Source organism: Triturus cristatus, chromosome 1_2, assembly GCF_964204655.1.
Source record: "Triturus cristatus chromosome 1_2, aTriCri1.1, whole genome shotgun sequence".
NCBI lineage: Eukaryota > Metazoa > Chordata > Amphibia > Caudata > Salamandridae > Triturus > Triturus cristatus.
Genome location: NC_140580.1, coordinates 1,162,723,760 through 1,162,750,674, shown reverse-complemented (window position 1 = coordinate 1,162,750,674; position 26,915 = coordinate 1,162,723,760). Strand labels below are relative to the sequence as shown.

General features: G+C 52.6%; 1 protein-coding gene across 1 annotated transcript in view; it reads left to right on the top strand.

Annotated features, from left to right (window-relative positions):
- Nucleotides 1-26,915, top strand: part of HMCN2 (hemicentin 2) — a 769,579-nt gene that overhangs the window by 36,710 nt on the left and 705,954 nt on the right. The window contains exon 2 of the mRNA XM_085613971.1: nt 13,834-13,904. Coding sequence (XP_085470097.1) covers nt 13,834-13,904 — 71 coding nt within the window. The remainder of the gene's footprint in view (nt 1-13,833; nt 13,905-26,915) is intronic.

The following is a 26,915-nucleotide window of genomic DNA, read 5'->3' as shown; positions in this document are numbered from 1 at the left end:
ATTTCACTCCACTTTACGGCACTCCACTCAACTCTACGCCACTCCACTCTGCAACATTCTACTCCACTCCATGCCCCTTTACTCCACTCCACACCACTCTATTCCCCTCAATGCCACTCTTTCACCTCTCTAAACTAATCCACACCACTTTACTCCACTCTACACCACTGCACACCACACCACTCCACTCTACGCCATTCCAGTCCATGCAACTCAACTCTGTGCCACTCTACTCTATGTCACTCTACTCCACAACACTCTACTCCACTCTAGGACACTCTGTGGCATGCCACTCTGACACTTGACTCTATTCCACTCCACTTTATGGCACTCCACTCCACTCTACGCCACTCCACTTTGCGACATTCTACTCCACTCCATGCCCCTTTATTTCACTCCACACCACTTTATTCCACTCAACGCCACTCTTTCACCTATCTAAACTAATCCACACCACTTTACTCCACTCTACACCACACCACACCACTCTATGTCATTCCATTCTATGCCACTCCACGGCACTCCACTCTACGCCTCTCTACTCAGCAACATTCTACTCCACTCATGCCCCTTTGCTCCACTCCACACCTCTCTATTCCACTCAACACCACTCTTACTCTTCCCTACAAAAATCCATGCCACTTTACTCCTCTCTATGAAACTCCACTTTTCAGCACTGCACTATACAACACTCTAAGGCATTCTAAAACACTCCACTCCACTTTACTCCACTCTACGTCACTGCACACCACTCCACTCTACGCCACTCCATCTATGCCATTCCACTCTATGACACTCTACTCTACACCACTCCATGACACTTTACTCCAGTCTATGCCACTCTACTCTACAACATTCTACTAAACTCTACAACACTCTATGACACTCCATTCTACACCACTCCACTCTACTCTGCTCTACATCACTCTATTCTATGACACTATACACCACTCTATGACATTCCACTCTACGACTCCCTATTCCGCTCCACTCTACTCCAATCTAAGTCGTTATATGACACTAAACAACACTATATGACACTCTACTCTATGACACTCTTCTCCACTCCACTCTGTGCCACTCTACTCTTGTTCCACCATATGCAACTCAATTCTACGACACTCTACTCCATTCCAGTCTACAACACTGTACTCCACTCTACGTCACTCCACTCTACGACAGTCTACTCTACCTTACACCACTCCTCTTTACTCTATCTATGTCACTCCACTCTACTCCACTATATGGCACTCCACTCTACGACGTTCTACTTCACTCTAAACACTCCACTTCACTCAACTCCAAGCCATGCCATTCTCCTCCACGCCACTCTCTTCTATGCCACTAACTTTTACCCATGCTGAACAGCAGTCACGTTGCTGTACAACATGGCTAACAAACATTGACAAAGCCAATCGCTCTCACACAGGCGAGACCAATTGGCTTTGCCAGTGCTTGTTTCACCTCACGTTACCATCTTAGTCAAGTGTCTCACACGCTCCTCCCACCTGCATCAGCAGTGACCCATCAGCAGTGACCTATCGGCAATGACCTCTCATCAGTGACCTGTCAGCAATGACCTATCAGCAGTGACCTATCGGCAATGACCTCTCATCAGTGACCTCTCATCAGTGACCTGTCAGCAATGACCTATCAGCCTGCAGTCTCTTGCTGCCTGTATTCACCTGGTGCTGCACTATTTTGATGCACATATCTTTTTAATGGGTCTTTTAAAACCAAGGCCACGCTTTACAACATAGGTTTAAATGCAGCTCCTCGAGTCCACATTCTCCCATTGATTTTATTTTTTTGGTTACATTTTTTTATTGATGAATCATAAATCAATCAATCTGTATTTATAAAGCGCGGCTGTTCTCCCGTGGGGGTTTTCAGGCGCTGGCGATTGATAAACAGAGAAGAGTACAAGTTTTCAGTTGATTTACAAACCAGAGTACAGAGCGAAATGTATAGATAAAAACAATTCTAAGAATCTATAATTCAATTGTTCCAGTGACGTGAAAGATAAAAGAACTCCCATTTTTTTCTAACTGGCATGCCTTCAGTGAGGCAGCAGGTATAACTGCAGTGAGGTGGAAGCAGACAGGCATGACTTCAGTGAGGCAGCAGGTATAACTGCAGTGAGGTGGAAGCAGACAGGCATGACTTCAGTGAGGCAGCAGGTATAACTGCAGTGAGGTGGAAGCAGAAAGGCAGGACTTCAGTGAGGCAGCAGGTATAACTGCAGTGAGGTGGAAGCAGACAGGCATGACTTTAGTGAGGCAGCAGGTATAACTGCAGTGAGGTGGAAGCAGAAAGGAAGGACTTCAGTGAGGCAGCAGGTATAACTGCAGTGAGGTGGAAGCAGAAAGGCAGGACTTCAGTGAGGAAGCAGGCATGGATCCAGTGAGGTAGCATAAATGGCTGCAGTGAGGTATAACCGGAAAGGCATGACATCAGTGAGGCAGCAGGCATGGCTGCAGTGAGGCAATAGGCATACCTTCAGACAGGCAGCAAACATGGCTGCAGTGAGGTAGCAGGCATGTCTTCAGTGAGGCAGCAGCAGGCATGGATCCAGTCTGGCAGAAGCAGGCATGACTGCAGTGAGGTAGCAGGCATATCTTCAGTGAGGCAGCAGACATGGATCCAGTGAGGCAGCAGCCATGGCTGCAATGCGGTATAACCAGAAAGGCATGACATCAGTGAGGTAGCAGGTATGGTTCAAGTGAGGCAGCAGCAGGCATGTCTTCAGGGAGGCAGCAGGCAGGATTCCAGGGAGGCAGCAGCAGGCATGTCTTCAGGGAGGCAGCAGCAGGCATGTGTTCAGGGAGGCAGCAACAGGCATGACTGCAGTGAGGCAGCAGGCATGACTGAGATGAGGCAGCAGCAGGCATGGCTGCAGTGAGGCACCAGGCATACCTTCAGAGAGGCAGCAGACTTAGTTGCTCTGAGGCAGCAGGCATGTCTTCAGTGAGGCAGCAGCAGGCATGGATCCAGTGAGGCAGAAGCAGGCATGAATGCAGTGAGGCAGCTTACATGTCTTCAGTGAGGCAGCAGCCATGGTTGCAGTGAGGTATAACCGGAAAGGCATGACATCAGTGAGGCAGCAGGCAGGATTCCAGTGAGGCAGCAGCAGGCATGTCTTCAGGGAGGCAGCAGGCAGGATTCCAGGGAGGCAGCAGCAGGCATGTCTTCAGGGAGGCAGCAGCAGGCATGTGTTCAGGGAGGCAGCAACAGGCATGACTGCAGTGAGGCAGCAGGCATGACTGAGATGAGGCAGCAGCAGGCATGGCTGCAGTGAGGCACCAGGCATACCTTCAGAGAGGCAGCAGACTTAGTTGCTCTGAGGCAGCAGGCATGTCTTCAGTGAGGCAGCAGCAGGCATGGATCCAGTGAGGCAGAAGCAGGCATGACTGCAGTGAGGCAGCTTACATGTCTTCAGTGAGGCAGCAGGCATGGATCCAGTGAGGCAGCAGCCAAGGCTGCAGTGTGGTATAACCGGAAAGGCATGACATCTGTGAGGCAGCAGGCAGGATTCCAGTGAGGCAACAGCAGGCATGTCTTCAGGAAGGCAGCAGCAGGCATGCCTGCACGGAAACAGCAGCAGGCATGACTGCAGTGAGGCAACAGGCATACTACTTTCAGAGAGGCAGCAGACATGGGTGCAATGAGGCAGCAGGCATGTCTTCAATGAGGCAGCGGCAGGCATGGCTGCAGTGAGGCAGTAGGCATACCTTCAGTAAGGCAACAGGCATACCTTCTGCGAGGCAGCAGTCATGTCTTCAGTGAGGCAGTAGGCATTCCTTCAGTGAGGCAGCAGGCATGCCTTCAGTGAGGCAGCAGCAGGCATGGATTCAGTGAGGCATTAGCAGGCATGACTGTGGTGAGGCAGCAGGCATGTCTTAAGTGAGGCAGGAGGCATAGATCCAGTGAGGCAGCAGCCATGGCTGCAATGCGGTATAACCAGAAAGGCATGACATCAGTGAGGTAGCAGGCATGGTTCCAGTGAGGCAGCAGCAGGCATGACTGCAGTGAGGCAGCAGGCATTTCTTCAGTGAGGCAGCAGCAGGCATGGCTGCAGTGAGGCAACAGGCATACCTTCAGAGAGACAACAGACATAGTTGCAGTGAGGCAGCAGGCATGTCTTCAGTGAGGCAGCAGCAGGCATGGATCCAGTGAGGCAGAAGCAGGCATGAATGCAGTGAGGCAGCTTACATGTCTTCAGTGAGGCAGCAGCCATGGTTGCAGTGAGGTATAACCGGAAAGGCATGACATCAGTGAGGCAGCAGGCAGGATTCCAGTGAGGCAGCAGCAGGCATGTCTTCAGGGAGGCAGCAGGCAGGATTCCAGGGAGGCAGCAGCAGGCATGTCTTCAGGGAGGCAGCAGCAGGCATGTGTTCAGGGAGGCAGCAGCAGGCATTACTGCAGTGAGGCAGCAGGCATGACTGAGATGAGGCAGCATCAGGCATGGCTGCAGTGAGGCACCAGGCATACCTTCAGAGAGGCAGCAGACTTAGTTGCTCTGAGGCAGCAGGCATGTCTTCAGTGAGGCAGCAGCAGGCATGGATCCAGTGAGGCAGAAGCAGGCATGACTGCAGTGAGGCAGCTTACATGTCTTCAGTGAGGCAGCAGGCATGGATCCAGTGAGGCAGCAGCCAAGGCTGCAGTGTGGTATAACCGGAAAGGCATGACATCAGTGAGGCAGCAGGCAGGATTCCAGTGAGGCAACAGCAGGCATGTCTTCAGGAAGGCAGCAGCAGGCATGCCTGCACTGAGACAGCAGCAGGCATGACTGCAGTGAGGCAACAGGCATACTACTTTCAGAGAGGCAGCAGACATGGGTGCAATGAGGCAGCAGGCATGTCTTCAATGAGGCAGCGGCAGGCATGGCTGCAGTGAGGCAGTAGGCATACCTTCAGTAAGGCAACAGGCATACCTTCTGCGAGGCAGCAGTCATGTCTTCAGTGAGGCAGTAGGCATTTCTTCAGTGAGGCAGCATGCATGCCTTCAGTGAGGCAGCAGCAGGCATGGATTCAGTGAGGCATTAGCAGGCATGACTGTGGTGAGGCAGCAGGCATGTCTTAAGTGAGGCAGGAGGCATAGATCCAGTGAGGCAGCAGCCATGGCTGCAGTGAGGTATAACCGGAAAGGCATGACATCAGTGAGGCAGCAGACATGGTTCCAGTGAGGCAGCAACAGGCATGTCTACAGGGAGGCAGCAGCAGGCATGGCTGTAGTGAGGCAGCAGGCATGCCTTCAGTGAGGCAGCAGTCATGTCTTCAGTGAGGCAGTAGGCATGCCTTCAGTGAGGCAGCACCCATGTCTTCAGTGAGGCAGCAGCAGGCATGGCTGCAGTGAGGCAGTAGGCATACCTTTAGTGAGGCAGCAGTCATGTCTTCAGTGAGGTAGCAGCAGGCATGGCTGCAGTGAGGCAGTAGGCATACCTTCAGTGAGGCAGCAGGCATGCCTTCAGTGAGGCAGCAGGCATGCCTTCAGTGAGGCAGCAGGCATGCCTTCAGTGAGGCAGTAGGCATACCTTCAGTGAGGCAGCAGGCATGCCTTCAGCGAGGCAGCAGGCATGCCTTCAGTGAGGCAGTAGGCATGTCTTCAGTGAGGCAGCAGCAGGCATGGCTGCAGTGAGGCAGTAGGCATGCCTTCAGTGAGGCAGCAGGCATGCCTTCAGTGAGGCAGTAGGCCTACCTTCAGTGAGGCAGCAGTAATACCTTCAGTGAGGCAGCAGGCATGCCTTCAATGAGGCAGCAGTCATGTCTTCAGTGAGGCAGTAGGCATGTCTTCAGTGAGGCAGCAGCAGACATGGCTGCAGTGAGGCAGTAGGCATACCTTCAGTGAGGCAGCAGTCATGTCTTCAGTGAGGCAGTAGGCATGTCTTCAGTGAGGCAGCAGCAGACATGGCTGCAGTGAGGCAGTAGGCATGCCTTCAGTGAGGCAGTAGGCATGTCTTCAGTGAGGCAGCAGCAGGCATAGCTGCAGTGAGGCGGTTGGCATACCTTCAGTGAGGCAGCAGTCATGTCTTCAGTGAGGAAGTAGGCATACCTTCAGGGAGGCAGCAGGCATGGCCGCAGTGAGGTAAGAGCTAAAGTCAATAGGGTCGTGGCGGTGCTAAGGAGGTATCCAGAAGTTGGGGGGGGGGGTGCTGTGTTCACAGATGTGGCCTGTGTCAGGTGTATGGGGGTGGTCCACGTGAGGTCACCGGCCTGCTTTGGCCACACAGGCTCCTTATGCAGTGACTGCCACCGGCCTGCAGAGTCTCTGCGCAGCCTTTCCTCATCTTCTGATCACAAGCAGGTGGGGTTAGGTGGGGACGAGGGGTGTATTGCATTTGGGGCGCAGACTAGGGCCCATGGGGGGTGGAGGCTGGATTTGAGGCCTGTGGAAAAAGGACGTCCCTCGCTCCTTCTGTGTACGAGTTACTTGGTTCCTTCAACAAGGGCGTAACTCAGGCCCCTACTACAGCCAAGGGGAGGGGCAGCCTGTCATGGGGGGGGGGGCGCAACTCTTTAGGTGTCCCCCGTCCATCCTAAGGCCGATTAATGTCTGCGAGCTACGGGAGACCTGATGGGTACATTCGAAAACCTACACAGAAGTATAAGTTCACCTTTGAGAGTCAGGCCCTAGGTTTGGACCTGAAATCTAAGGTTAGACCTGAAATCTAAGGTTAGACCTGAAATCTAAGTTAACCTGTGTGAGTCAAGCCCTAAGTTTGGACCTGAAATCTAAGGTTAGACCTGAAGTCTAAATTTACCTTTGTGAATCGGGCCCTAGGACCTGAAATCAAAGCTTAGACCTGAAGTCTAAGGTTAGACCTGACGTCTAAGTTTACCTTTGTGAATTGGGCCCTAAGTTCAGACCTGAAATCTAAGGTTAGACCTGAAATCTAAGGTTAGGCCTGAAGTCTAAGTTTACCTTTGTGAATCAGGCCCTTAGTCTGGACCTGAAATCTAAGGTTAGACCTGAAGTCTAAGTTTACCTTTGTGAATCGAGCCCTTAGTTTGGACCTGATATCTAAGGTTAGGCCTGAAGTCTAAGTTTACCTTTGTGAGTCGGGCCCTAAGTTCGGACCTGAAATCTTAGGTTAGGCCTGAAGTCTAAGTTTTCTTTTGTGAATCGGGCCCTAGGACCTGAAATCTAAGGTTAGACCTGAAGTCTAAGTTCACCTTTGTGAGTCAGGCCCTAGGTTTGGACTTGAAATCTATGGTTAAACCCGAAGTCTAAGTTCACCTTTCTGAGTCAGGCCCTAAGTTTGGACCTGAAATCTACGGTTAGGCCTGAAGTCTAAGTTTACCTTTGTGAAATGGGCCCTTAGTCTGGACCTTAAATCTAAGGTTAGACCTGAAATCTAAGTTTACTTTTGTGAGTCGGGCCCTAAGTTCGGACCTGAAATCTAAGGAAGTCTAAGTTTACCTTTGTGAATCGGGCCCTAGACCCTGAAATCTACGGTTAGACCTGAAGTCCATGTTCACCTTTGTGAGTCAGGCCCTAGGTTTGGACCTGAAATCTACGGTTAGACCTGAAGTCTAAGTTCACCTTTGTGAGTCAGGCCCTAGGTTTGGACCTGAAATCTACAGTTAGACCCGGAGTCTGAGTTCACCTTTGTGAATCGGGCCCTAAATTTGGACCTGAAATCTATGGTTAGACCTGAAGTCTAAGTTTACCTTTGTGAGTCAGGCCCTAAGTTTGGACCTGAAATCTATGGTTAGTCCTGAAGTCTAAGTTTACCTTTCTGAGTCAGGCCCTAAGTTTGGACCTGAAATCTAACGTTAGACCTGAAGCCCAAGTTTACCTTTGTGAGTCAGGCCCTAAGTTTGGACCTGAAATCTACGGTTAGTCGTGAAGTCTAAGTTTACCTTTGTGAATCGGGCCCTAGGACCTGAAATCTAAGGTTAGACCTGAAGTCTAAGTTCACCTTTGTGAATCGGGCCCTAAGTCTAGACCTGAAATCTAAGGTTAGACCTGAAGTCTAAGTTCACCTTTGTGAGTCGAGCTCTAAGTTTGGACCTGAACTCTAAGGTTAGATCTGAAGTCTAAGTTCACCTTTGTGAGTCGGGCCCTAAGTTTGGACCTGAAATCTAAGGTTAGACCTGAAGTCTACGTTTACCTTTGTGTATCGGGCCCTAAGTCTAGAGCAGAAATCTAAGGTTAGACCTGAAATCTAAGTTTACCTTTGTGAATCGGGTCCTAGGACCTGAAATCTAAGGTTAGACCTGAAGTCTAAGTTTACCTTTTTGGATTGGGCCCCAAGTGTTGAAGTACCTGGGCAGGGAGTGTGGGGGGAGGGGGCATATAGTACCAGCCCACGAAGGCCGTTTAACTCAGTGACTGCAGGGCTTACCGTTCCAGGTGTGTCTGTGAGGGCTGGCATGCTCCAGATGTGCGAGGAATGTGTGTGGTGGGGTGGGGAGGGGGCACATCCGCATTCTGCAGACACCCCTCATACTGATAGAGCCAGGGACAGAACGATGCTCCCTCGGTGTGCGCCCGTGCCATTGAGAGACAAGGAGGTCCTCAGTCTATGCACATATCAGGGAGAGAGGGAGTTCCCTCAGTCTGTGCACATGTCAGGAAGAGAGGGAGTTCCCTCAGTCTGTGCTCATGTCAAGGGGGGGGGATCCCTCAGTCTGTGCTCATGTCAGTGAGAGAGGGAGCCCTCTCAGTCTTTGCACATGTCCGGGAGAGAGTGGGAGCTCCCTCAGTCTGTATACATGTCAGGAAGAGGGGGAGTTCCCTCAGTCTGTGCTCATGTCAGGGGGAGGGTCCCTCAGTGTGTGCAAATGTCAAGGAGAGAGAAGGAGCCCCCTCAGACTGTGCTCATGTCAAGGGGGGGGGGGTCCCTCAGTCTGTGCTCATGTCAGGGAGAGAGGGAGCTCTCTGAGTCTTTGCACATGTCAGGGAGAGAGAGGGAGCTCCCACGTCCTGTGCACATGTCAGGAAGAGAGGGAGTTTCCTCAGTCTGTGATCATGTGGGGGGGGGGTCCCTCAGTCTGTGCACATGTGAAGGAGAGAGAAGGAGCCCCCTCAATCTGTGCTTATGTCAAGGGGGGGGTCCCTCAGTCTGTGCACATGCCAGGAAGAGAGGAGGAACCCCCTCAGTCTGTGCCCATGTCAGGGAGAGAGGGAGCTCTCTCAGTCTTTGCACATGTCAGGGAGAGAGAGGGAGCTCCATCAGTCTGTATACATGTCAGGAAGAGGGGGAGTTCCCTCAGTCTGTGCTCATGTCAGGGGGAGGGTCCCTCTGTCTGTGCATATGCCAGGAAGAGAGGAGGAGCCCCCTCAGTCTGTGCTCATGTCAGGGAGAGAGGTAGCTCTCTCAGTCTTTGCACATGTCAGGAAGAGAGAGGGAGCTCCCTCAGTCTGTATACATGTCAGGAAGAGGAGGTGTTCCCTCAGTCTGTGCTCATGTCAGGGGGGGGGGGTCCCTCAGTCTGTGCACATGTCAAGGAGAGAGAAGGAGCCCCCTCAGTCTGTGTTCATGTCAAAGGGGGGGGGGTCCCTCAGTCTGTGCTCATGTCAGGGAGAGAGGGAGCTCTCTCAGTCTTTGCACATGTCAGGAAGAGAGAGGGAGCTCCCTCAGTCTGTATACATGTCAGGAAGAGGGGGAGTTCCCTCAGTCTGTGCTCATGTCAGGGGGGATCCCTCAGTCTGTGCACATGTCAAGGAGAGAGAAGGAGCCCCCTCAGTCTGTGTTCATGTCAAGGGGGGGGGTCCCTCAGTCTGTGCTCATGTCAGGGAGAGAGGGAGCTCTCTGTCTTTGCACATGTCAGGGAGAGAGAGGGAGCTCCCACATCCTGTGCACATGTCAGGAAGAGAGGGAGTTCCCTCAGTCTGTGCTCATGTCAGGGGGGGGGGTCCCTCAGTCAGTGCACATGTGAAGGAGAGAGAAGGAGCTCCATCAATTTGTGCTTATGTCAAGGGGGGGTCCCTCAGTCTGTGCACATGCCAGGAAGAGAGGAGGAACCCCCTCAGTCTGTGCCCATGTCAGGGAGAGAGGGAGCTCTCTCAGTCTTTGTACATGTCAGGAAGAGAGAGGGAGCTCCCTCAGTCTGTGCACATGCCAGGAAGAGGGGGAGTTCCCTCAGTCTGTGCTCATGTCAGGGGGGTCCCTCAGTCTGTGCACATGTCAAGGAGAGAGAAGGAGCCCCCTCAGTCTGTGCTCATGTCAGGGGGAGGGTCCCTCTGTCTGTGCACATGCCAGGAAGAGAGGAGGAGCCCCCTCAGTCTGTGCTCATGTCAGGGAGAGAGGGAGCTCTCTCAGTCTTTGCACATGTCAGGAAAAGAGAGGGAGCTCCCTCAGTCTGTATACATGTCAGGAAGAGAGGGAGTTCTCTCAGTCTGTGCTCATGTCAGGGGGGGGGGTCCCTCAGTCTGTGCACATGTCAAGGAGAGAGAAGGAGCCCCCTCACTCTGTGCTCATGTCAATGGGGAGGGGGGGAGGGTCCCTCAGTATGTGCACATGCCAGGAAGAGAGGAGGAGCCCCCTCAGTCTGTGCTTATGTCTGGAAGAGAGAGGGAGCTCCCTTGTCTGAGCACATGTCAGGAAGAGAGGGAGTTCCCTCAGTCTGTGATCATGTCAGGAAGAGAGGGAGTTCCCTCAGTCTGTGCTCATGCCAGGGAGAGAGAGGGATCTCCCTCAGTCTGTGCTCATGTCAGTCTGTGCTCATGTCAAGGGGGAGCTCCCTCAGTCTGTGCTGATGCCAGGGATAGAGGGAGCTCCCTCAGTCTGTGCTCATGTCAGGGGGAAGGAGGGCTCCCTCTTCTGTGCACCTGTCAGGAAGAGAGGGAGCTCCCTCAGTCTTTGCACATGCCAGGAAGAGAGAGGGAACTCCCTCAGTCTGTGCTCATGTCAGGGAGAGAGGGAGCTCTCAGTCTTTGCACATGCCAGGAAGAGATAGGGAGCTCCCTTAGTCTGTGCTCATGTCAGGAAGAGAGAGGGAGTTCCCTCGGTCTGTGCTCAACCCAGGGATAGAGGGAGCTCTCTCAGTCTGTGCTCATGTCAGGGACAGAGGGAGCTCCCTCAGTCTGTACTCATGTCAGGAAGAGAGAGGGAGCTCCCTCAGTCTGTGCTCATGTCAGGGAGAGAGAGGGATCTCCCTCAGTCTGTGCTCATGTCATGGAGAAGGGGTGCTCCCTCGTCTGTGCTCATGCCAGGGAGAGAGGGAGCTACCTTGTCTGTGCACATGTTAGGGAGAGAGAGGGATCTCCCTTAGTCTGTGCTCATGTCATGGAGATAGGGAGCACTCTCAGTCTTTGCACATGCCAGGAAGAGAGAGCGAGCTCCCTCAATCTATGCTCATGGCGGGGAGAGAGAGGGATCTCCCTCAGGTCTGTGCTCATGTCAGGGAGAGAGGGAGCTCCCTCAGTTTTTGCACCTGCCAGGAAGAGAGGGAGTTCCCTCAGTCTGTGCTCATGTCAGTGAGAGAGAGGGAGCTCCCTCAGTCTACGCTCAAGTCAGGGAGAGAGAGGGATCTTCCTCAGTCTGTGCTCATGTCAGGGGGAAGGAGGGCTCCCTCTTCTGTGCACCTGTCTGGAAGAGAGGGAGCTCCCTTAGTCTGTGCTCATGTCAGGAAGAGAGAGGGAGTTCCTTCAGTCTGTGCTCAAGCCAGGGATAGAGGGAGCTCCCTCAGTCTGTGCTCATGTTAGGGACAGAGGGAGCTCCCTCAGTCTGTACTCATGTCAGGAAGAGAGAGGGAGCTCCCTCAGTCTGTGCTCATGTTAGGGACAGAGGGAGCTCCCTCAGTCTGTACTCATGTCAGGAAGAGAGAGGGAGCTCCCTCAGTCTGTGCTCATGTCAGGAAGAGAGAGGGATCTCCCTCAGTCTGTGCTCATGCCAGGCATACCGGTAGCTCCCTCAGTCTGTGCTCATGCCAGGAAGAGAGAGGGAACTCCCGCAGTCTGTGCTCATGTCAGGGAGAGAGGGAGCTCTCAGCCTTTGCACATGCCAGGAAGAGATAGGGAGCTCCCTTAGTCTGTGCTCATGCAAGGGAGAGAGAGGGATCTCCCTCAGTCTGTGCTCATGTCAGTGAGAGAGAGGGAGCTCCCTCAGTCTACGCTCATGCCAGGAAGAGAGAGGGAACTCCTGCAGTCTGTGCTCATGTCAGGGAGAGAGGGAGCTCCCTCAGTTTTTGCACCTGCCAGGAAGAGAGGGAGTTCCTTCAGTCTACGCTCAAGTCAGGGAGAGAGAGGGATCTTCCTCAGGTCTGTGCTCATGTCAGGGAGAGAGGGAGCTCCCTCAGTTTTTGCACCTGCCAGGAAGAGAGGGAGTTCCCTCAGTCTGTGCTCATGTCAGGGAGAGAGGGAACTCTCTTAGTCTTTGCACATGCCAGGAAGAGAGAGGGAGCTCCCTCAGTCTGTGCTCATGTCAGGAAGAGAGAGGGAGTTCCCTCAGTCATTGCTCATGTCAGGGAGAGCGTGAGCTCCCCCAGTCTTTGCACATGTCAGGAAGAGAGATGGAGCTCCCTCAGTCTGTGCTCATGTCAAGAAGAGAGAGGGAATTCCTTCAGTCTGTACTCATGCCAGGGATAGAGGGAGCTCCCTCAGTCTGTGCTCATGTCAGGGAGAGAGAGGGATCTCCCTCGGTCTATGCTCATGTCAGGGAGAAGGGGGGTCTCCCTCGTCTGTGCACATGTCAGGAAGAGAGGGAGTTCCCTCAGTCTGTGCTCATGGCAGGGATAGGGGGAGCTCCCTCAGTCTGTGCTCATGTCAAGGGGAAGGTGGCTCCCTCATCTGTGCTGATGCCAGGGAGAGAGGGAGCTACCTCGTCTGTGCACATGTTAGGGAGAGAGAAGGATCTCCCTCAGTCTTTGCACCTGCCAGGAAGAGAGGGAGCTCCCTCAGTCTGTGCTCATGTCAGGGACAGAGAGGGAGCTCCCTCGTCTGTGCACATGTCAGGAAGAGAGGGAGCTCCCTCAGTCTGTGCTCATGTGAGGGAGAGCGAGAGATCTCCCTCAGTCTGTGCTCATGTCAGGGGGAAGGGGGGGGGGGGCTCCATCAGTCTGTCCCTTAGTCTGTGCTTGTGTCATGGAGAGAGAACAATGTTGCCTTCTAAAAAAAACTTGGCGGGTAAATGCTTGCAATAAAATATAATTAAACACAGCAGCGGGTGGCCATCTTAGAATGGTATGTTGCTTAGTGTTATTGTTCTATAATGGCCGCTAGGTTCCTGGAATGATAAATCATAGATACCCTATGCACAATACTATTGCAATATGTCATTCAATAAACATCACAGTAGGCAGCCATCTTGGAAGGTGCTGTGCATTGTGTACCAATCCATGATGGACGGCATGTTACTTCTAAACGTGATGGCTGTCTTGGAGTGGTAAAAGAATACACTATGAACGATACCATTCTAAGATGGCCACTGGGGTTAGAAGCAGCGACCATACATGATGTGGCACGGTGCAGATGAGCGAGAAGCAGAGTTGCTGGGCAGTCTTAAAAAATAAATAAAACAGCAGGAGAAAAGAAACGAAAGAGGACCGACGGAAGGAGAACCTGCAAAAATAAAGGGCTAACCCACAAGTCTTGGCACTGAAGTGCTGTCTTTTTTAATGGATGTGCCCATGCGATCAGTCAAAGGGCGTTAGTCAAAGGGCATTAGACCGAATATCTGAAGTTGGCTGACCCATTGCCCAATGCTGTTTGCTGCCAAGGGCAGAAGCAAAATGTGAGTGATATTCAAACAGACCAATGACTGAAGAGGGCTGCCTCAAATGCCCTTTTATGAATGTAGAGGGCTGCTTCAAAGGCCCTCTATGTATGTGTCTGTATGTATGTATTTCTTAATGACGTTTTATAATTTGTGGTGTGTTTCTTCCCCAGAGATTGGCCCGGTCACAATCACCGACGACCCCCAAGAGTTCCAGAGAGAGCTGAGAGAGATGTATGTGCAGGTTGGTGCCCTCATCTGCCCTCCATTGACTTTGAGGCGTGGCCCTTAGGCGCGGAGGCCACAGTGGTCTCATAATTCTCAATGCGCCCTACCCTGAACCTCTCCTTAAAGCGGTCTAGAGACGTCTAGGCGCTGCTTCCACGACAATAGGGAGCAGATCCTGTGGGATGTGGGGGAGTAGGCATGCCCATCTTGTACCGGGGGATTCACCTCACAGCGGTGAGTGGTGCAGTGAAAACACTCTCCCAGGGGGGGATTCACCTCACAGCGGTGAGGGGTGCAGTGAAAACACTCTCCCAGGGGGGGATTCACCTCACAGCGGTGAGGGGTGCAGTGAAATCACCTTCGTGGGGGATTCACCTCACAGCAGTGAGGGGTGCAGTGAAAACACTCTCCCAGGGTGGGATTCACCTCACAGCGGTGAGTGGTGCTGTGAAATCACCCTCGCGGGGGATTCACCTCACAGCGGTGAGGGGTGCAGTGAAAACACTCTCCCAGGGGGGGATTCACCTCACAGCGGTGAATGGTGCAGTGAAAACACTCTCCCAGGGGGGGATTCCCCTCACAGCGGTGAGGGGTGCAGTGAAATCACCCTCGTGGGGGATTCACCTCACAGCGGTGAGGGGTGCAGTGAAAACACTCTCCCAGGGGGGGATTCACCTCACAGCGGTGAGTGGTGCAGTGAAAACACTCTCCCAGGGGGGTATTCACCTCACAGCGGTGAGTGGTGCAGTGAAAACACTCTCCCAGGGGGGGATTCACCTCACAGCGGTGAGTGGTGCAGTGAAATCACCCTCGCGGGGGATTCACCTCACAGCGGTGAGTGGTGCAGTGAAAACACTCTCCCAGGGGGGGATTCACCTCACAGCGGTGAGTGGTGCAGTGAAAACACTCTCCCAGGGGGGGATTCACCTCACAGCGGTGAGTGGTGCAGTGAAAACACTCTCCCAGGGGGGGATTCACCTCACAGCGGTGAGTGGTGCAGTGAAAACACTCTCCCAGGGGGGGATTCACCTCACAGCGGTGAGGGGTGCAGTGAAAACACTCTCCCAGGGGGGGATTCACCTCACAGCGGTGAGTGGTGCAGTGAAAACACTCTCCCAGGGGGGGATTCACCTCACAGCGGTGAGTGGTGCAGTGAAAACACTCTCCCAGGGGGGGATTCACCTCACAGCAGTGAGGGGTGCAGTGAAAACACTCTCCCAGGGGGGTATTCACCTCACAGCGGTGAGTGGTGCAGTGAAATCACCCTCGCTGGGGATTCACCTCACAGCCGTGAGGGGTGCAGTGAAAACACTCTCCCAGGGGGGGATTCACCTCACAGCGGTGAGTGGTGCAGTGAAAACACTCTCCCAGGGGGGGATTCACCTCACAGCAGTGAGGGGTGCAGTGAAAACACTCTCCCAGGGGGGTATTCACCTCACAGCGGTGAGTGGTGCAGTGAAATCACCCTCGCGGGGGATTCACCTCACAGCGGTGAGAGGTGCAGTGAAAACACTCTCCCAGGGGGGGATTCACCTCACAGCGGTGAGTGGTGCAGTGAAAACACTCTCCTAGGGGGGATTCACCTCACAGCGGTGAGTGGTGCAGTGAAAACACTCTCCCAGGGGGGGATTCACCTCACAGCGGTGAGTGGTGCAGTGAAAACACTCTCCCAGGGGGGGATTCACCTCACAGCGGTGAGGGGTGCAGTGAAAACACTCTCCCAGGGGGGAATTCACCTCACAGCGGTGAGTGGTGCAGTGAAAACACTCTCCCAGGGGGGGATTCACCTCACAGCAGTGAGTGGTGCAGTGAAAACACTCTCCCAGGGGGGGATTCACCTCACAGCAGTGAGGGGTGCAGTGAATTCACCCTCGCGGGGGATTCACCTCACAGCCGTGAGGGGTGCAGTGAAAACACTCTCCCAGGGGGGGATTCACCTCACAGCGGTGAGTGGTGCAGTGAAAACACTCTCCCAGGGGGGGATTCACCTCACAGCGGTGAGTGGTGCAGTGAAAACACTCTCCCAGGGGGGGATTCACCTCACAGCGGTGAGGGGTGCAGTGAAAACATTCTCCCAGGGGGAGATTCACCTCACAGCGGTGAGGGGTGCAGTGAAAACGGATGTATGATGTATTTACGCATTCTTTTACAACACATGCCTTTACAATGTGGGCAATACAAAGAATGCATCGTTACCACGCATTTCATTACAACGCAAGCTGTTACAACATCTTGCCTTAGGAAAGCACTGGACTTTGGAATAGTACATTTTACTATTCCAACTCCTGTCTGTGCAACAATAGGGAAGGTGTTAGATTTAAAATCCAGCAATGCGTTCCCTAAAGCAGGTTTTTGTAACGACTTGCGTTGCAATGGAACGCGTGGTAACAACACTTTCGTTGTCGTGCCTGCATTGTAATGGCACTGCGTAGTTCTGTCTGCATTGTAAACGCTAATTCCAAGTGAAAACACCCACCCACGCAGGACTTCACTGGATGAACAGCAGTTGCAAGCATCCTTCACCACCACCAGCTCTCCATTTCACCAAAGTGTTGGTGTGTGCCTGGTGTATGGACCTGGCGTATGAACCACAGTCACTGGCATGGTGATTCCAAAGGACATGGTGCCAGGGGTCTCGCGAGGTACCAGCACAAGTGACTGGTGTGGGGTCTCCTGAGGTGACGGCTGCAGTCGGTAGAAGGGTGTCTGCAGTGGCGGTGGCAGCAGTCACTAGAAGGGTGTCTACAGTGGTGGCGGCAGCAGTTGCTAGAAGGGTGTCTACAGTGGCTGCAGTCACTAGAAGGGTGTGTACAGTGGTGGTAGCAGCAGTCGCTAGAAGGGTGTCTACCGTGGTAGCGGCAGCAGTCGCTAGAAGGGTGTCTATAGGGGTGGCACCCGTCACTACAAGGGTGTCTACAGGGGTGGCACCCGTCACTAGAAGGGTGTCTACAGTGGTGGCACCAGTCACTAGAAGGGTGTCTACAGTGGTGGTAGCAGCAGTCGCTAGAAGGGTGTCGACTATGGTGGCGTCAGTAGTCGCTAGAAGTGTGTCTACAGTGGTGGTAGCAGCAGTTGCTAGAAGGGTGTCTACAGTGACAGTGGAAGCGTGGCCGCAGTAGTCACTAGAAGGGTGTCCACAGTGGCAGCAGTCACTAGAAGAATGTCTACAGTGGTGGCGGCAGCAGTCACTAGAAGGGTGTCTACAGTGGTGGCGGCAGCAGTCGCTAGAAGGGTGTCTGCAGTGGCGGTGGCAGCAGTCACTAGAAGGGTGTCTACAGTGGTGGCGGCAGCAGTTGCTAGAAGGGTGTCTACAGTGGTGGCGGCAGCAGTTGCTAGAAGTGTGTCTAAAGTGGAGGCGGCAGCAGTCACTAGAAGGGCGTCTACAGTGGTGGCGGCAGCAGTTGCTAGAAGGGTGTCTACAGTGGCTGCAGTCACTAGAAGGGTGTCTACAGTGGCAGCAGTCACTAGAAGGGTGTGTACAGTGGTGGCGGCAGCAGTCACTAGAAGGGTGTGTACAGTGGTGGCGGCAGCAGTCACTAGAAGGGTGTCTACAGTGGTGGCGGCAGCAGTTGCTAGAAGTGTGTCTAAAGTGGAGGCGGCAGCAGTCACTAGAAGGGCGTCTACAGTGGTGGCGGCAGCAGTTGCTAGAAGGGTGTCTACAGTGGCTGCAGTCACTAGAAGGGTGTCTACAGTGGCTGCAGTCACTAGAAGGGTGTGTACAGTGGTGGCGGCAGCAGTCACTAGAAGGGTGTGTACAGTGGTGGTAGCAGCAGTCGCTAGAAGGGTGTCTACCGTGGTAGCGGCAGCAGTCGCTAGAAGGGTGTCTATAGGGGTGGCACCCGTCACTACAAGGGTGTCTACAGGGGTGGCACCAGTCACTAGAAGGGTGTCTACAGTGGGGGCACCAGTCACTACAAGGGTGTCTACAGTGGTGGTAGCAGCAGTCGCTAGAAGGGTGTCGACTATGGTGGCGTCAGTAGTCACTAGAAGTGTCTCTACAGTGGTGGTAGCAGCAGTTGCTAGAAGGGTGTCTACAGTGACAGTGGAAGCGTGGCCGCAGTAGTCACTAGAAGGGTGTCTACAGTGGCATCAGTCGCTAAAAGGGTGTCTACAGTGGAGGCGGCAGCATTCACTAGAAGGGTGACGGCAGCGGCAGCAGTGGCTAGAAGGGCGTCTACAGTGGAGGCGGCAGCAGTCACTAGAAGGGTGTGTACAGTGGTGGGGCAGCAGTCGCTAGAGGGGTGTCTACAGTGGTGGTGGCAGCAGTCGCTAGAAGGGTGTCTACAGCGGTGTGGGAAGCAGTTGCTAGAAGGGTGTCTACAGTGATGGCGGCAGCAGTCTCTAGAAGGGTGTGTACAATGTTGGCGGCGGCATTCACTAGAAGGGTGTCTACAGCGGTGGGGGAATCAGTCAGTAGAAGGGTGTCTACAGCGGTGGGGGAAGCAGTCACTAGAAGGGTGTGTACAATCATGGCAGCAGCAGTCACTTGAAGGGTGTCTACAGTGGTGGGGGAAGCAGTCGCTAGAAGGGTGTCTACAGTGGTTGTGGCAGCAGTTGCTAGAAGGGTGTCTACAGCAGTGGGGTAAGCAGTCGCTAGAAGTCTGTCTACAGTGATGGCGGCAGCAGTCACTAGAAGGGTTTGTACAGTGATGGCGGCAGCAGTCACTAAAAGGGTGTCTACAGTGGCAGTGGCAGCAGTCGCTAGAAGGGTGTGTACAATGTTGGCGGCGGCATTCACTAGAAGGGTGTCTACAGCGGTGGGGGAAGCAGTCGCTAGAAGGGTGTCTACAGTGGTTGTGGCAGCAGTTGCTAGAAGGGAGTCTACAGCGGTGGGGGAAGCAGTCGCTAGAAGGGTGTCTACAGCGGTGGGGGAAGCAGTCGCTAGAAGGGTGTGTACAATCATGGCAGCAGCAGTCACTTGAAGGGTGTCTACAGTGGTGGGGGAAGCAGTCGCTAGAAGAGTGTCTACAGTGGTTGTGGCAGCAGTCGCTAGAAGGGTGTCTACAGCGGTGGGGGAAGCAGTCGCTAGAAGAGTGTCTACAGTGGCAGTGGCAGCAGTCGCTAGAAAGGTGTGTTTAGTGGTGGTGGTAGCAGTCGCTAGAAAGGTGTGTTTAGTGATGGCGGCAGCAGTCACTAAAAGGGTGTCCACAGTGGCAGTGGCAGCAGTCGCTAGAAAGGTGTGTACAGTGGTGGTGGTAGCAGTCGCTAGAAGGGTGTGTTTAGTGGTGGTGGTAGCAGTCGCTAGAAGGGTGTGTTTAGTGGTGGTGGTAGCAGTCGCTAGAAGGGTGTCTTATTATCAAAAGTTGAGAGGGAGGGAGAGGTGTACCTGGGTTCGCCCTCCTCAATTATACATTTATAGAAAAAAAAAGAACCCAGTGAATTCGGAAGGGATAGCAATGGACATAAACTCCCCAATGAGAGGAAAACTCTGTGTTTTTACAAGACACCTCACCCACCAGGGTTGCCCCTTGGTGGCATGCTTCATCATTAGGGTTTTTCCCAATCCTGCTGCTGACCGAGGCATGCTTCGACCAGACGGAATACCTGGGAGCACTTTTTTGGTGTTTGTGTCTATGATGAAGATGAAGTTGTGGGAGGGGAGTGGAGCGTGGGTGCTATACAAAATAAAAAATACCTGACTAGTGAGTCGACACGATTTTATTCCTGCCCCTAGTCGGTAAGATTAAAAATCAGGGGAAAGAGAAAGAAAGGAACGGATATCAATAAATCTATACCTTGTTTATCTGGTCAACAGGTTTCGAGCCCTGTCCCTATTGGCTCCTAATCATGACCTAGGGAACCTGGTTCCTACCGGTGCCACTCCTCACGAAAGTTCCTAAATAGGAAACACTCGAGTTGCAAGCCATGCAAATCACACAACCTACATACGATTTTATTCACAGGATAACGTCTCTGCGTTCACGCCGTACACATGTGTCATGATCCCACCAAGGAGAAGGGGGCCTGTAGTTAAACCTTCGTCAAGGCTGCCCTCTACTTAATACACCTGAATAGGCTTAGCCGGGGACCGTATCCTCGCTAGAAGGGTGTGTAATGAGGTTGCAACAGCAGTCACTAGAAGGGTGTCTACTGTGGTGGCGGCAGCATTAGCTAGAAGGGTGTCTACAGTGGTGGCGACAGCAGTCACTAGAAGGGTGTCTACAGTGGTGGCTGCAGCATTAGCTAGAAGGGTGTCTACTGTGGTGGCGGCAGCATTAGCTAGAAGGGTGTCTGGAGTGGTGGCGGCAGCAGTGGCCAGAAGAGTGTCTACAGTGGTGGCTGCAGCATTAGCTAGAAGGGTGTCTACTGTGGTGGCGGCAGCAGTGGCCAGAAGAGTGCCTACAGTGGTGGCTGCAGCATTAGCTAGAAGAGTGTCTACTGTGGTGGCTGCAGCATTAGCTAGAAGGGTGTCTACTGTGGTGGCTGCAGCATTAGCTAGAAGGGTGTCTACTGTGGTGGTGGCAGCAGTGGCCAGAAGAGTGCCTACAGTGGTGGCTGCAGCATTAGCTAGAAGGGTGTCTACAGTGGTGGCTGCAACATTAGCTAGAAGGGTGTCTACAGTGGTGGCTGCAGCATTAGCTAGAAGGGTGTCTACTGTGGTGGCGGCAGCAGTGGCCAGAAGAGTGTCCACAGTGGTGGCTGCAGCATTAGCTAGAAGGGTGTCTACTGTGGTGGCGGCAGCATTAGCTAGAAGGGTGTCTACAGTGGTGGCTGCAGAATTAGCTAGAAGGGTGGCTACAGTGGTGGCGGCAGCATTAGCTAGAAGGGTGTCTACTGTGGTGGCTGCAGCATTAGCTAGAAGGGTGTCTACAGTGGTGGCGGCAGCATTTGCTAGAAGGGTGTCTACAGTGGTGGCGGCAGCATTAGCTAGAAGGGTGTCTATAGTGGTGGCGGCAGCATTAGCTAGAAGGGAGTCTACAGTGGTGGCGGCAGCATTAGCTAGAAGGGTGTCTACAGTGGTGGCTGCAGCATTAGCTAGAAGGGTGTCTACAGTGGTGGCTGCAGCATTAGCTAGAAGGGTGTCTACAGTGGTGGCGGCAGCATTAGCTAGAAGGGTGTCTACTGTGGTGGCGGCAGCAGTGGCCAGAAGAGTGCCTACAGTGGTGGCTGCAGCATTAGCTAGAAGAGTGTCTACTGTGGTGGCGGCAGCATTAGCTAGAAGGGTGTCTACAGTGGTGGCGGCAGCATTAGCTAGAAGGGTGTCTACAGTGGTGGCGGCAGCATTAGCTAGAAGGATGTCTACTGTGGTGGCTGCAGCATTAGCTAGAAGGGTGTCTACAGTGGTGGCGGCAGCATTAGCTAGAAGGGTGTCTACAGTGGTGGCGGCAACATTAGCTAGAAGGGTGTCTACTGTGGTGGCTGCAGCATTAGCTAGAAGGGTGTCTACTGTGGTGGTGGCAGCATTAGCTAGAAGGGTGTCTACTGTGGTGGTGGCAGCATTAGCTAGAAGGGTGTCTACAGTGGTGGCTGCAGCATTAGCTAGAAGGGTGCCTACTGTGGTGGCTGCAGCATTAGCTAGAAGGGTGTCTACAGTGGTGGCGGCAGCATTAGCTAGAAGGGTGTCTACAGTGGTGGCGGCAGCAGTCACTAGAAGGGTGTCTACAGTGGTGGCGGCAGCAGTGGCCAGAAGAGTGTCTACAGTGGTGGCGACAGCAGTCAAGGTCAGGGTGTCTGTGGGAGTACCAGCTGTCATTGGCATGGTATGTCACTGATGTCACAATGAGTGGTATGGTTCCAGTGCTCCCAGTCTCAGTGATATGTACGGTGATTAAAGCAGTGCTAGATCTGGTGTCTCCAGAGCAGGGCTTAATTTGTAAAGAAACATAAGTGCCAGGGCCCTCGTCAGGAGACCACTGCAGCTCACACCACCCATTGTCATGCCACTGCTGCCAATGACAATATCAACACAACTACTGACAATCACACTCTTACAAGTGTGACAATTCTGACTATTCCAGGGCCCCAATGTATATCCAATTAATAACTATTGTTGTTGTGCTCATTTCTAAATTAGACAGATAGTACCTCCATGTGGCAGACTGTCACAAGTGCCAGTGTTGACAAATATGTGCCTGTGCTGAGCACCGGAAACCACAGGCTCAAATTAAGCTCTGTCCAGTAGGGACTTGCTGCAGTGATTGGCACTGTGTCTCTGGTGGTACCAGCCCATCTCTGGCTTGGTGTCTCAGCGGCGCCACCCAGGGTCAGTGGCATAGTGTCTTACAAAGTGCGAGTCTCGGTCACTGGCATGATTGTCCCAGAGGTGCCACTCCAGTGATTGGCATGGTGCCTCATGAGCTACCATTCCTAGTCATTGGCAAGGTACCTTTGAGGACATTTTCCACAGTCACTGAGGGATTGTCTCACAGACTATGGCAGATCATCTCTGGGCATAGCGACCCCACACACTGCTGCGTTATCTCCAGAGGTACCACCTCTAGTCTGAGATACCGCCCCTAGTCACTGCTGTGGTATCTCCAGAGGTACCGCCCCTAGTCACTGCTGCGGTATCTCCAGAGACACCGCCCCTAGGCACTGCTGCGGTATCTCCAGAGGTATTGCCTCTAGTCACTGCTGATGTATCTCCAGAGATACCACCCCTAGTCACTGCTGTGGTATCTCTAGAGATACCGCCCCTAGTCCCTGCTGCGGTATCTCCAGAGGTACCGCCCCTAGTCACTTCTGCGGTATCTCTAGAGACACCGTCCCTAGTCACTGCTGTGGTATCTCCAGAGTTACCGCCCCTAGTCACTGCTGATGTATCTCCAGAGATACCGCCCCTAGTCAGTGTTGACAAATATGTGCCTGTGCTGAGCACCGGAAACCACAGGCTCAAATTAAGCTCTGTCCAGTAGGGACTTGCTGCAGTGATTGGCACTGTGTCTCTGGTGGTACCAGCCCATCTCTGGCTTGGTGTCTCAGCGGCGCCACCCAGGGTCAGTGGCATAGTGTCTTACAAAGTGCGAGTCTCGGTCACTGGCATGATTGTCCCAGAGGTGCCACTCCAGTGATTGGCATGGTGCCTCATGAGCTACCATTCCTAGTCATTGGCAAGGTACCTTTGAGGACATTTTCCACAGTCACTGAGGGATTGTCTCACAGACTATGGCAGATCATCTCTGGGCATAGCGACCCCACACACTGCTGCGTTATCTCCAGAGGTACCACCTCTAGTCTGAGATACCGCCCCTAGTCACTGCTGTGGTATCTCCAGAGGTACCGCCCCTAGTCACTACTGCGGTATCTCCAGAGACACCGCCCCTAGGCACTGCTGCGGTATCTCCAGAGGTATTGCCTCTAGTCACTGCTGATGTATCTCCAGAGATACCACCCCTAGTCACTGCTGTGGTATCTCTAGAGATACCGCCCCTAGTCCCTGCTGCGGTATCTCCAGAGGTACCACCCCTAGTCACTTCTGCGGTATCTCTAGAGACACCGTCCCTAGTCACTGCTGTGGTATCTCCAGAGTTACCGCCCCTAGTCACTGCTGATGTATCTCCAGAGATACCGCCCCTAGTCAGTGATGCAGTATCTCCAGAGGTACCGCCCCTAGTCACTGCTGTGGTATCTCCAGAGATACCGCCCCTAGTCACTGCTGCAGTATCTCCAGAGATACCACCCCTAGTCACTGCTGCAGTATCTCCAGAGATACCTCCTTTGGTCACTGCTGCAGTATCTCCAGAGATACCGCCCCTAGTCACTGCTGCAGTATCTCCAGAGATACCGCCCCTAGTCAATGCTGCAGTATCTCCAGAGGTACTGCCCCTAGTCAATGCTGCAGTATCTCCAGAGATACCGCCCCTAGTCAATGCTGCAGTATCTCCAGAGGTACTGCCCCTAGTCACTGCTCCAGTATCTCCAGAGGTACCACCCCCTGTCACTGCGGTTTGTTTTCAGAGGTTCCAGGTCCTGTCATCGGTGCCATGTCTCTGAGATTACCACCCAGAGTCATTGTCACAGTAACTGGGGATAATACCACTGGAGATACCACACCAATGACTGCCATGTACCTGTGGAGCATCTTGTCCATCAGTTTGGGTAGTACCACTGGAGAATCTAGTGTCACCACAGGCACCATGCCACTGAGTGTAACTTGGCCCGCTAGAAACACTATGCCAATGACTTGTTCGTACCTACAGTTATGCCGCACCAAATGGTTGACTGGCATCGCAAGACATGCCATGAAATTGAGGTCCTTCATGCTAGAAATACTGTACTTTACTCCACTCCACACCACAACACTCTGTAACATTCCCCTCTATGACAATCTACTCCACTCTACTACTCTCTACTCTACAGCACTCAACTCCACTCCACTCTACGTCAGTCTACTCCGCTCTATGGCACTCTACTACACTCTGCTCCACTTCACTCTACAACAGTCTACACCACTCTATGACACTCTGCGCCACTCCACTCTATGCCACTCTAGGCCACTGTACTCCACTCTATGCCACTCCACTCTAGGCCACTCTACTCTGGACCACTTTACTCCACTCCACACCTCTCCACTCTATGACACTCCACTTTACACCACTCTATGCCACTCCACTCTATGACACTCTATGCCACTGTACTCCACTCTATGCCACTCCACTCTAGGCCACTCTACTCCGGACAACTCTACTCCACTCCATACCTCTCCACTCTATGACTCTCCACTTTACGCCACTCTATGACACTCCACTCTACTCAACTCTGCCACACTCTACTCCACTCCATTCTACAACACTCTACACCATTCCATACCACTATAGGCCACAACACTCTATGCCACTCCCCTCCACTCCACTCTAGACCACTTTACTCCACTCTATGATACTCCATTTAACGACACTCCACTAAACAACACTCCATGCCACTTCATTCTACGACACTCTACTCCACTCCATGATGCTCCACTCTGTGACACTCTACGACACTCCACTCTATGCCACTTCACTCTATGCCACTCCACTCTGTCACTCCACTCTATGCCACACCAATCTACTCTACTCTACGACACTCTGCTCTACGACTGGCTACGCCACTCTGTATGTATGTATGTATGTCATTTTGATAAGGACCAGGATTTAGTCGATCAGCGCTTTGCTAGTCGATCAGCGCTTTGCTAATGGCATGTCAGCCATAGCAGAATGGATGACTGAACACTTTCTGCAGTTAAATACAGGCAAAACAGAAATCCTGCTGTTTGGTGCTGCACTAACTTCCTGGTACCCTGAGTGGTGGCCGACAGCGTTAGGGCCCGCCCCTTCGCAAACTTTGATGGCAAAAAATCTAGGGGTCCGTCTGGATGTACAGTTATCGATGAAGGATCTAATCATGACCACTGCCGGGACCTGCTATCATACCTTGAGCCTTTTGCGCAGAGTGTTCATGTGGCTACCCCTAACTGTACATAGAACCCTAATTCAGGCTTTGATCATAGGTCGCCTGGACTGTTGTAATGCTTTATTGGCATCCGCAAATGAGTCATTTCTTAGCAGACTGCAGATCGTCCAGAATGTGGCCGCTTGCCTAGCTCTTAACAAACCACCCCGCACCTCCTCCGGGCCATTATTGAAATTTCTCCATTGGCTCCCAGTCCGCCAGAGAATAAAGTTTAAGCTCTGTTGCTTTGCTCAAAGAGCTCTTTATGGTATTAGCCTGATTTATATGGTGGATAAGTTCAAAGTGTACTGCCCGAACCGGTGTCTCAGATCGCAAGGAAAAAGGTTGTTGGTGGTCCCTCGTTTTAAGAAAAAACGATCTGGAGGCAAAACTGTTGCTTATTTGGTACCGAAATACTAGAATTTTCTGCCAGAGGATTTATGTAAATGTCCTAGTCTTGCCACCTTCAGAAAACTCCTGAAGATGGAATTATTCAAGGCTTGAGCTATGGGAATCTGTGCCTGCCTGACTTGTTTCAATGTTAGCACGGAGATACCCCTACGGGGGTGATTCCTGTGCTCTATAAATTCCCTACATACATACATACATATGCCACTCCACTTTACACCACTCCATGCTACACCACTCCAGTCTATGACACTTTACTCCACTCTACGCTATGCCACTCAATTCTACACCACTCCACTGCACTCTACGGCACTCCACTCTATGGCACTCCACTCTACGGCACTTCACACCCCTCACTCTACTCCACTCTATGCCCCTCCACTCGACTCACCTCCACTTCGACATTCTACTCCCCACTACTCCTTTGTATGCCACTCTACTCTATCACACTTTATTCAACTCTGTGCCCCTCAACTCTACTCCAGTCTATGATACTCCAAGACACTCCAGTCCATGACCCTCTATTCCACTCTTGGCAGTGCAACTCTATGCTCCTCATTTCCACACACCCCCCCACTCTACGTCCCGTCTACTCCACTCTTCGCCACTCTACTCCGCTCTACTCTAAGCCACTAACTTTTATCCATGCTGAACAGCAGTCACGCTGGTGCACAACATGGCTAAAACACATTGGCAAAGGTGAGACCTGTGGACTTTGCCAATGCATTTTTTTCTATATGGAGAAAAATGTTTTCTCTGCAGAAGAAAAATGAGAATGCGTTTGCACCGGGGGCTGCTTTTCACCTGTGAGGACTTCTCGCTATGTACAACTCCGCAAAGTGGGAATAGAAGCTACTTGGAGGTGTCACCTGGCATTCCCAGTAGTATGTGTGCCAACCTGTGCCCGGGGCATCTTTCCAGGCCTACTACTGGGAGTAATGTTGAATAGCAAAAAGTCATAAGTCTGTAACACACATGCAGACTTACTACGTTTTGTGACTTGTTCACCTGTAGCATAACATGTCTATGAGCACTGTGTAGGACCAGGGTGTTTTTTATCAATCTGTTGGGAAAATATTGTTAACCCTTACGCTACTAAACCTAGGGCCCGATTCACAAAGGTACACTTACACTTTTGTATCTGTTCATCACTTTTCAGTATTCACAAAGGTAAACTTAGACCAAACGTCTAACTATAATAGTAGTAACTTACCTTTGTGAATACCGAAAAGTGGTAAAGTTAATCTTT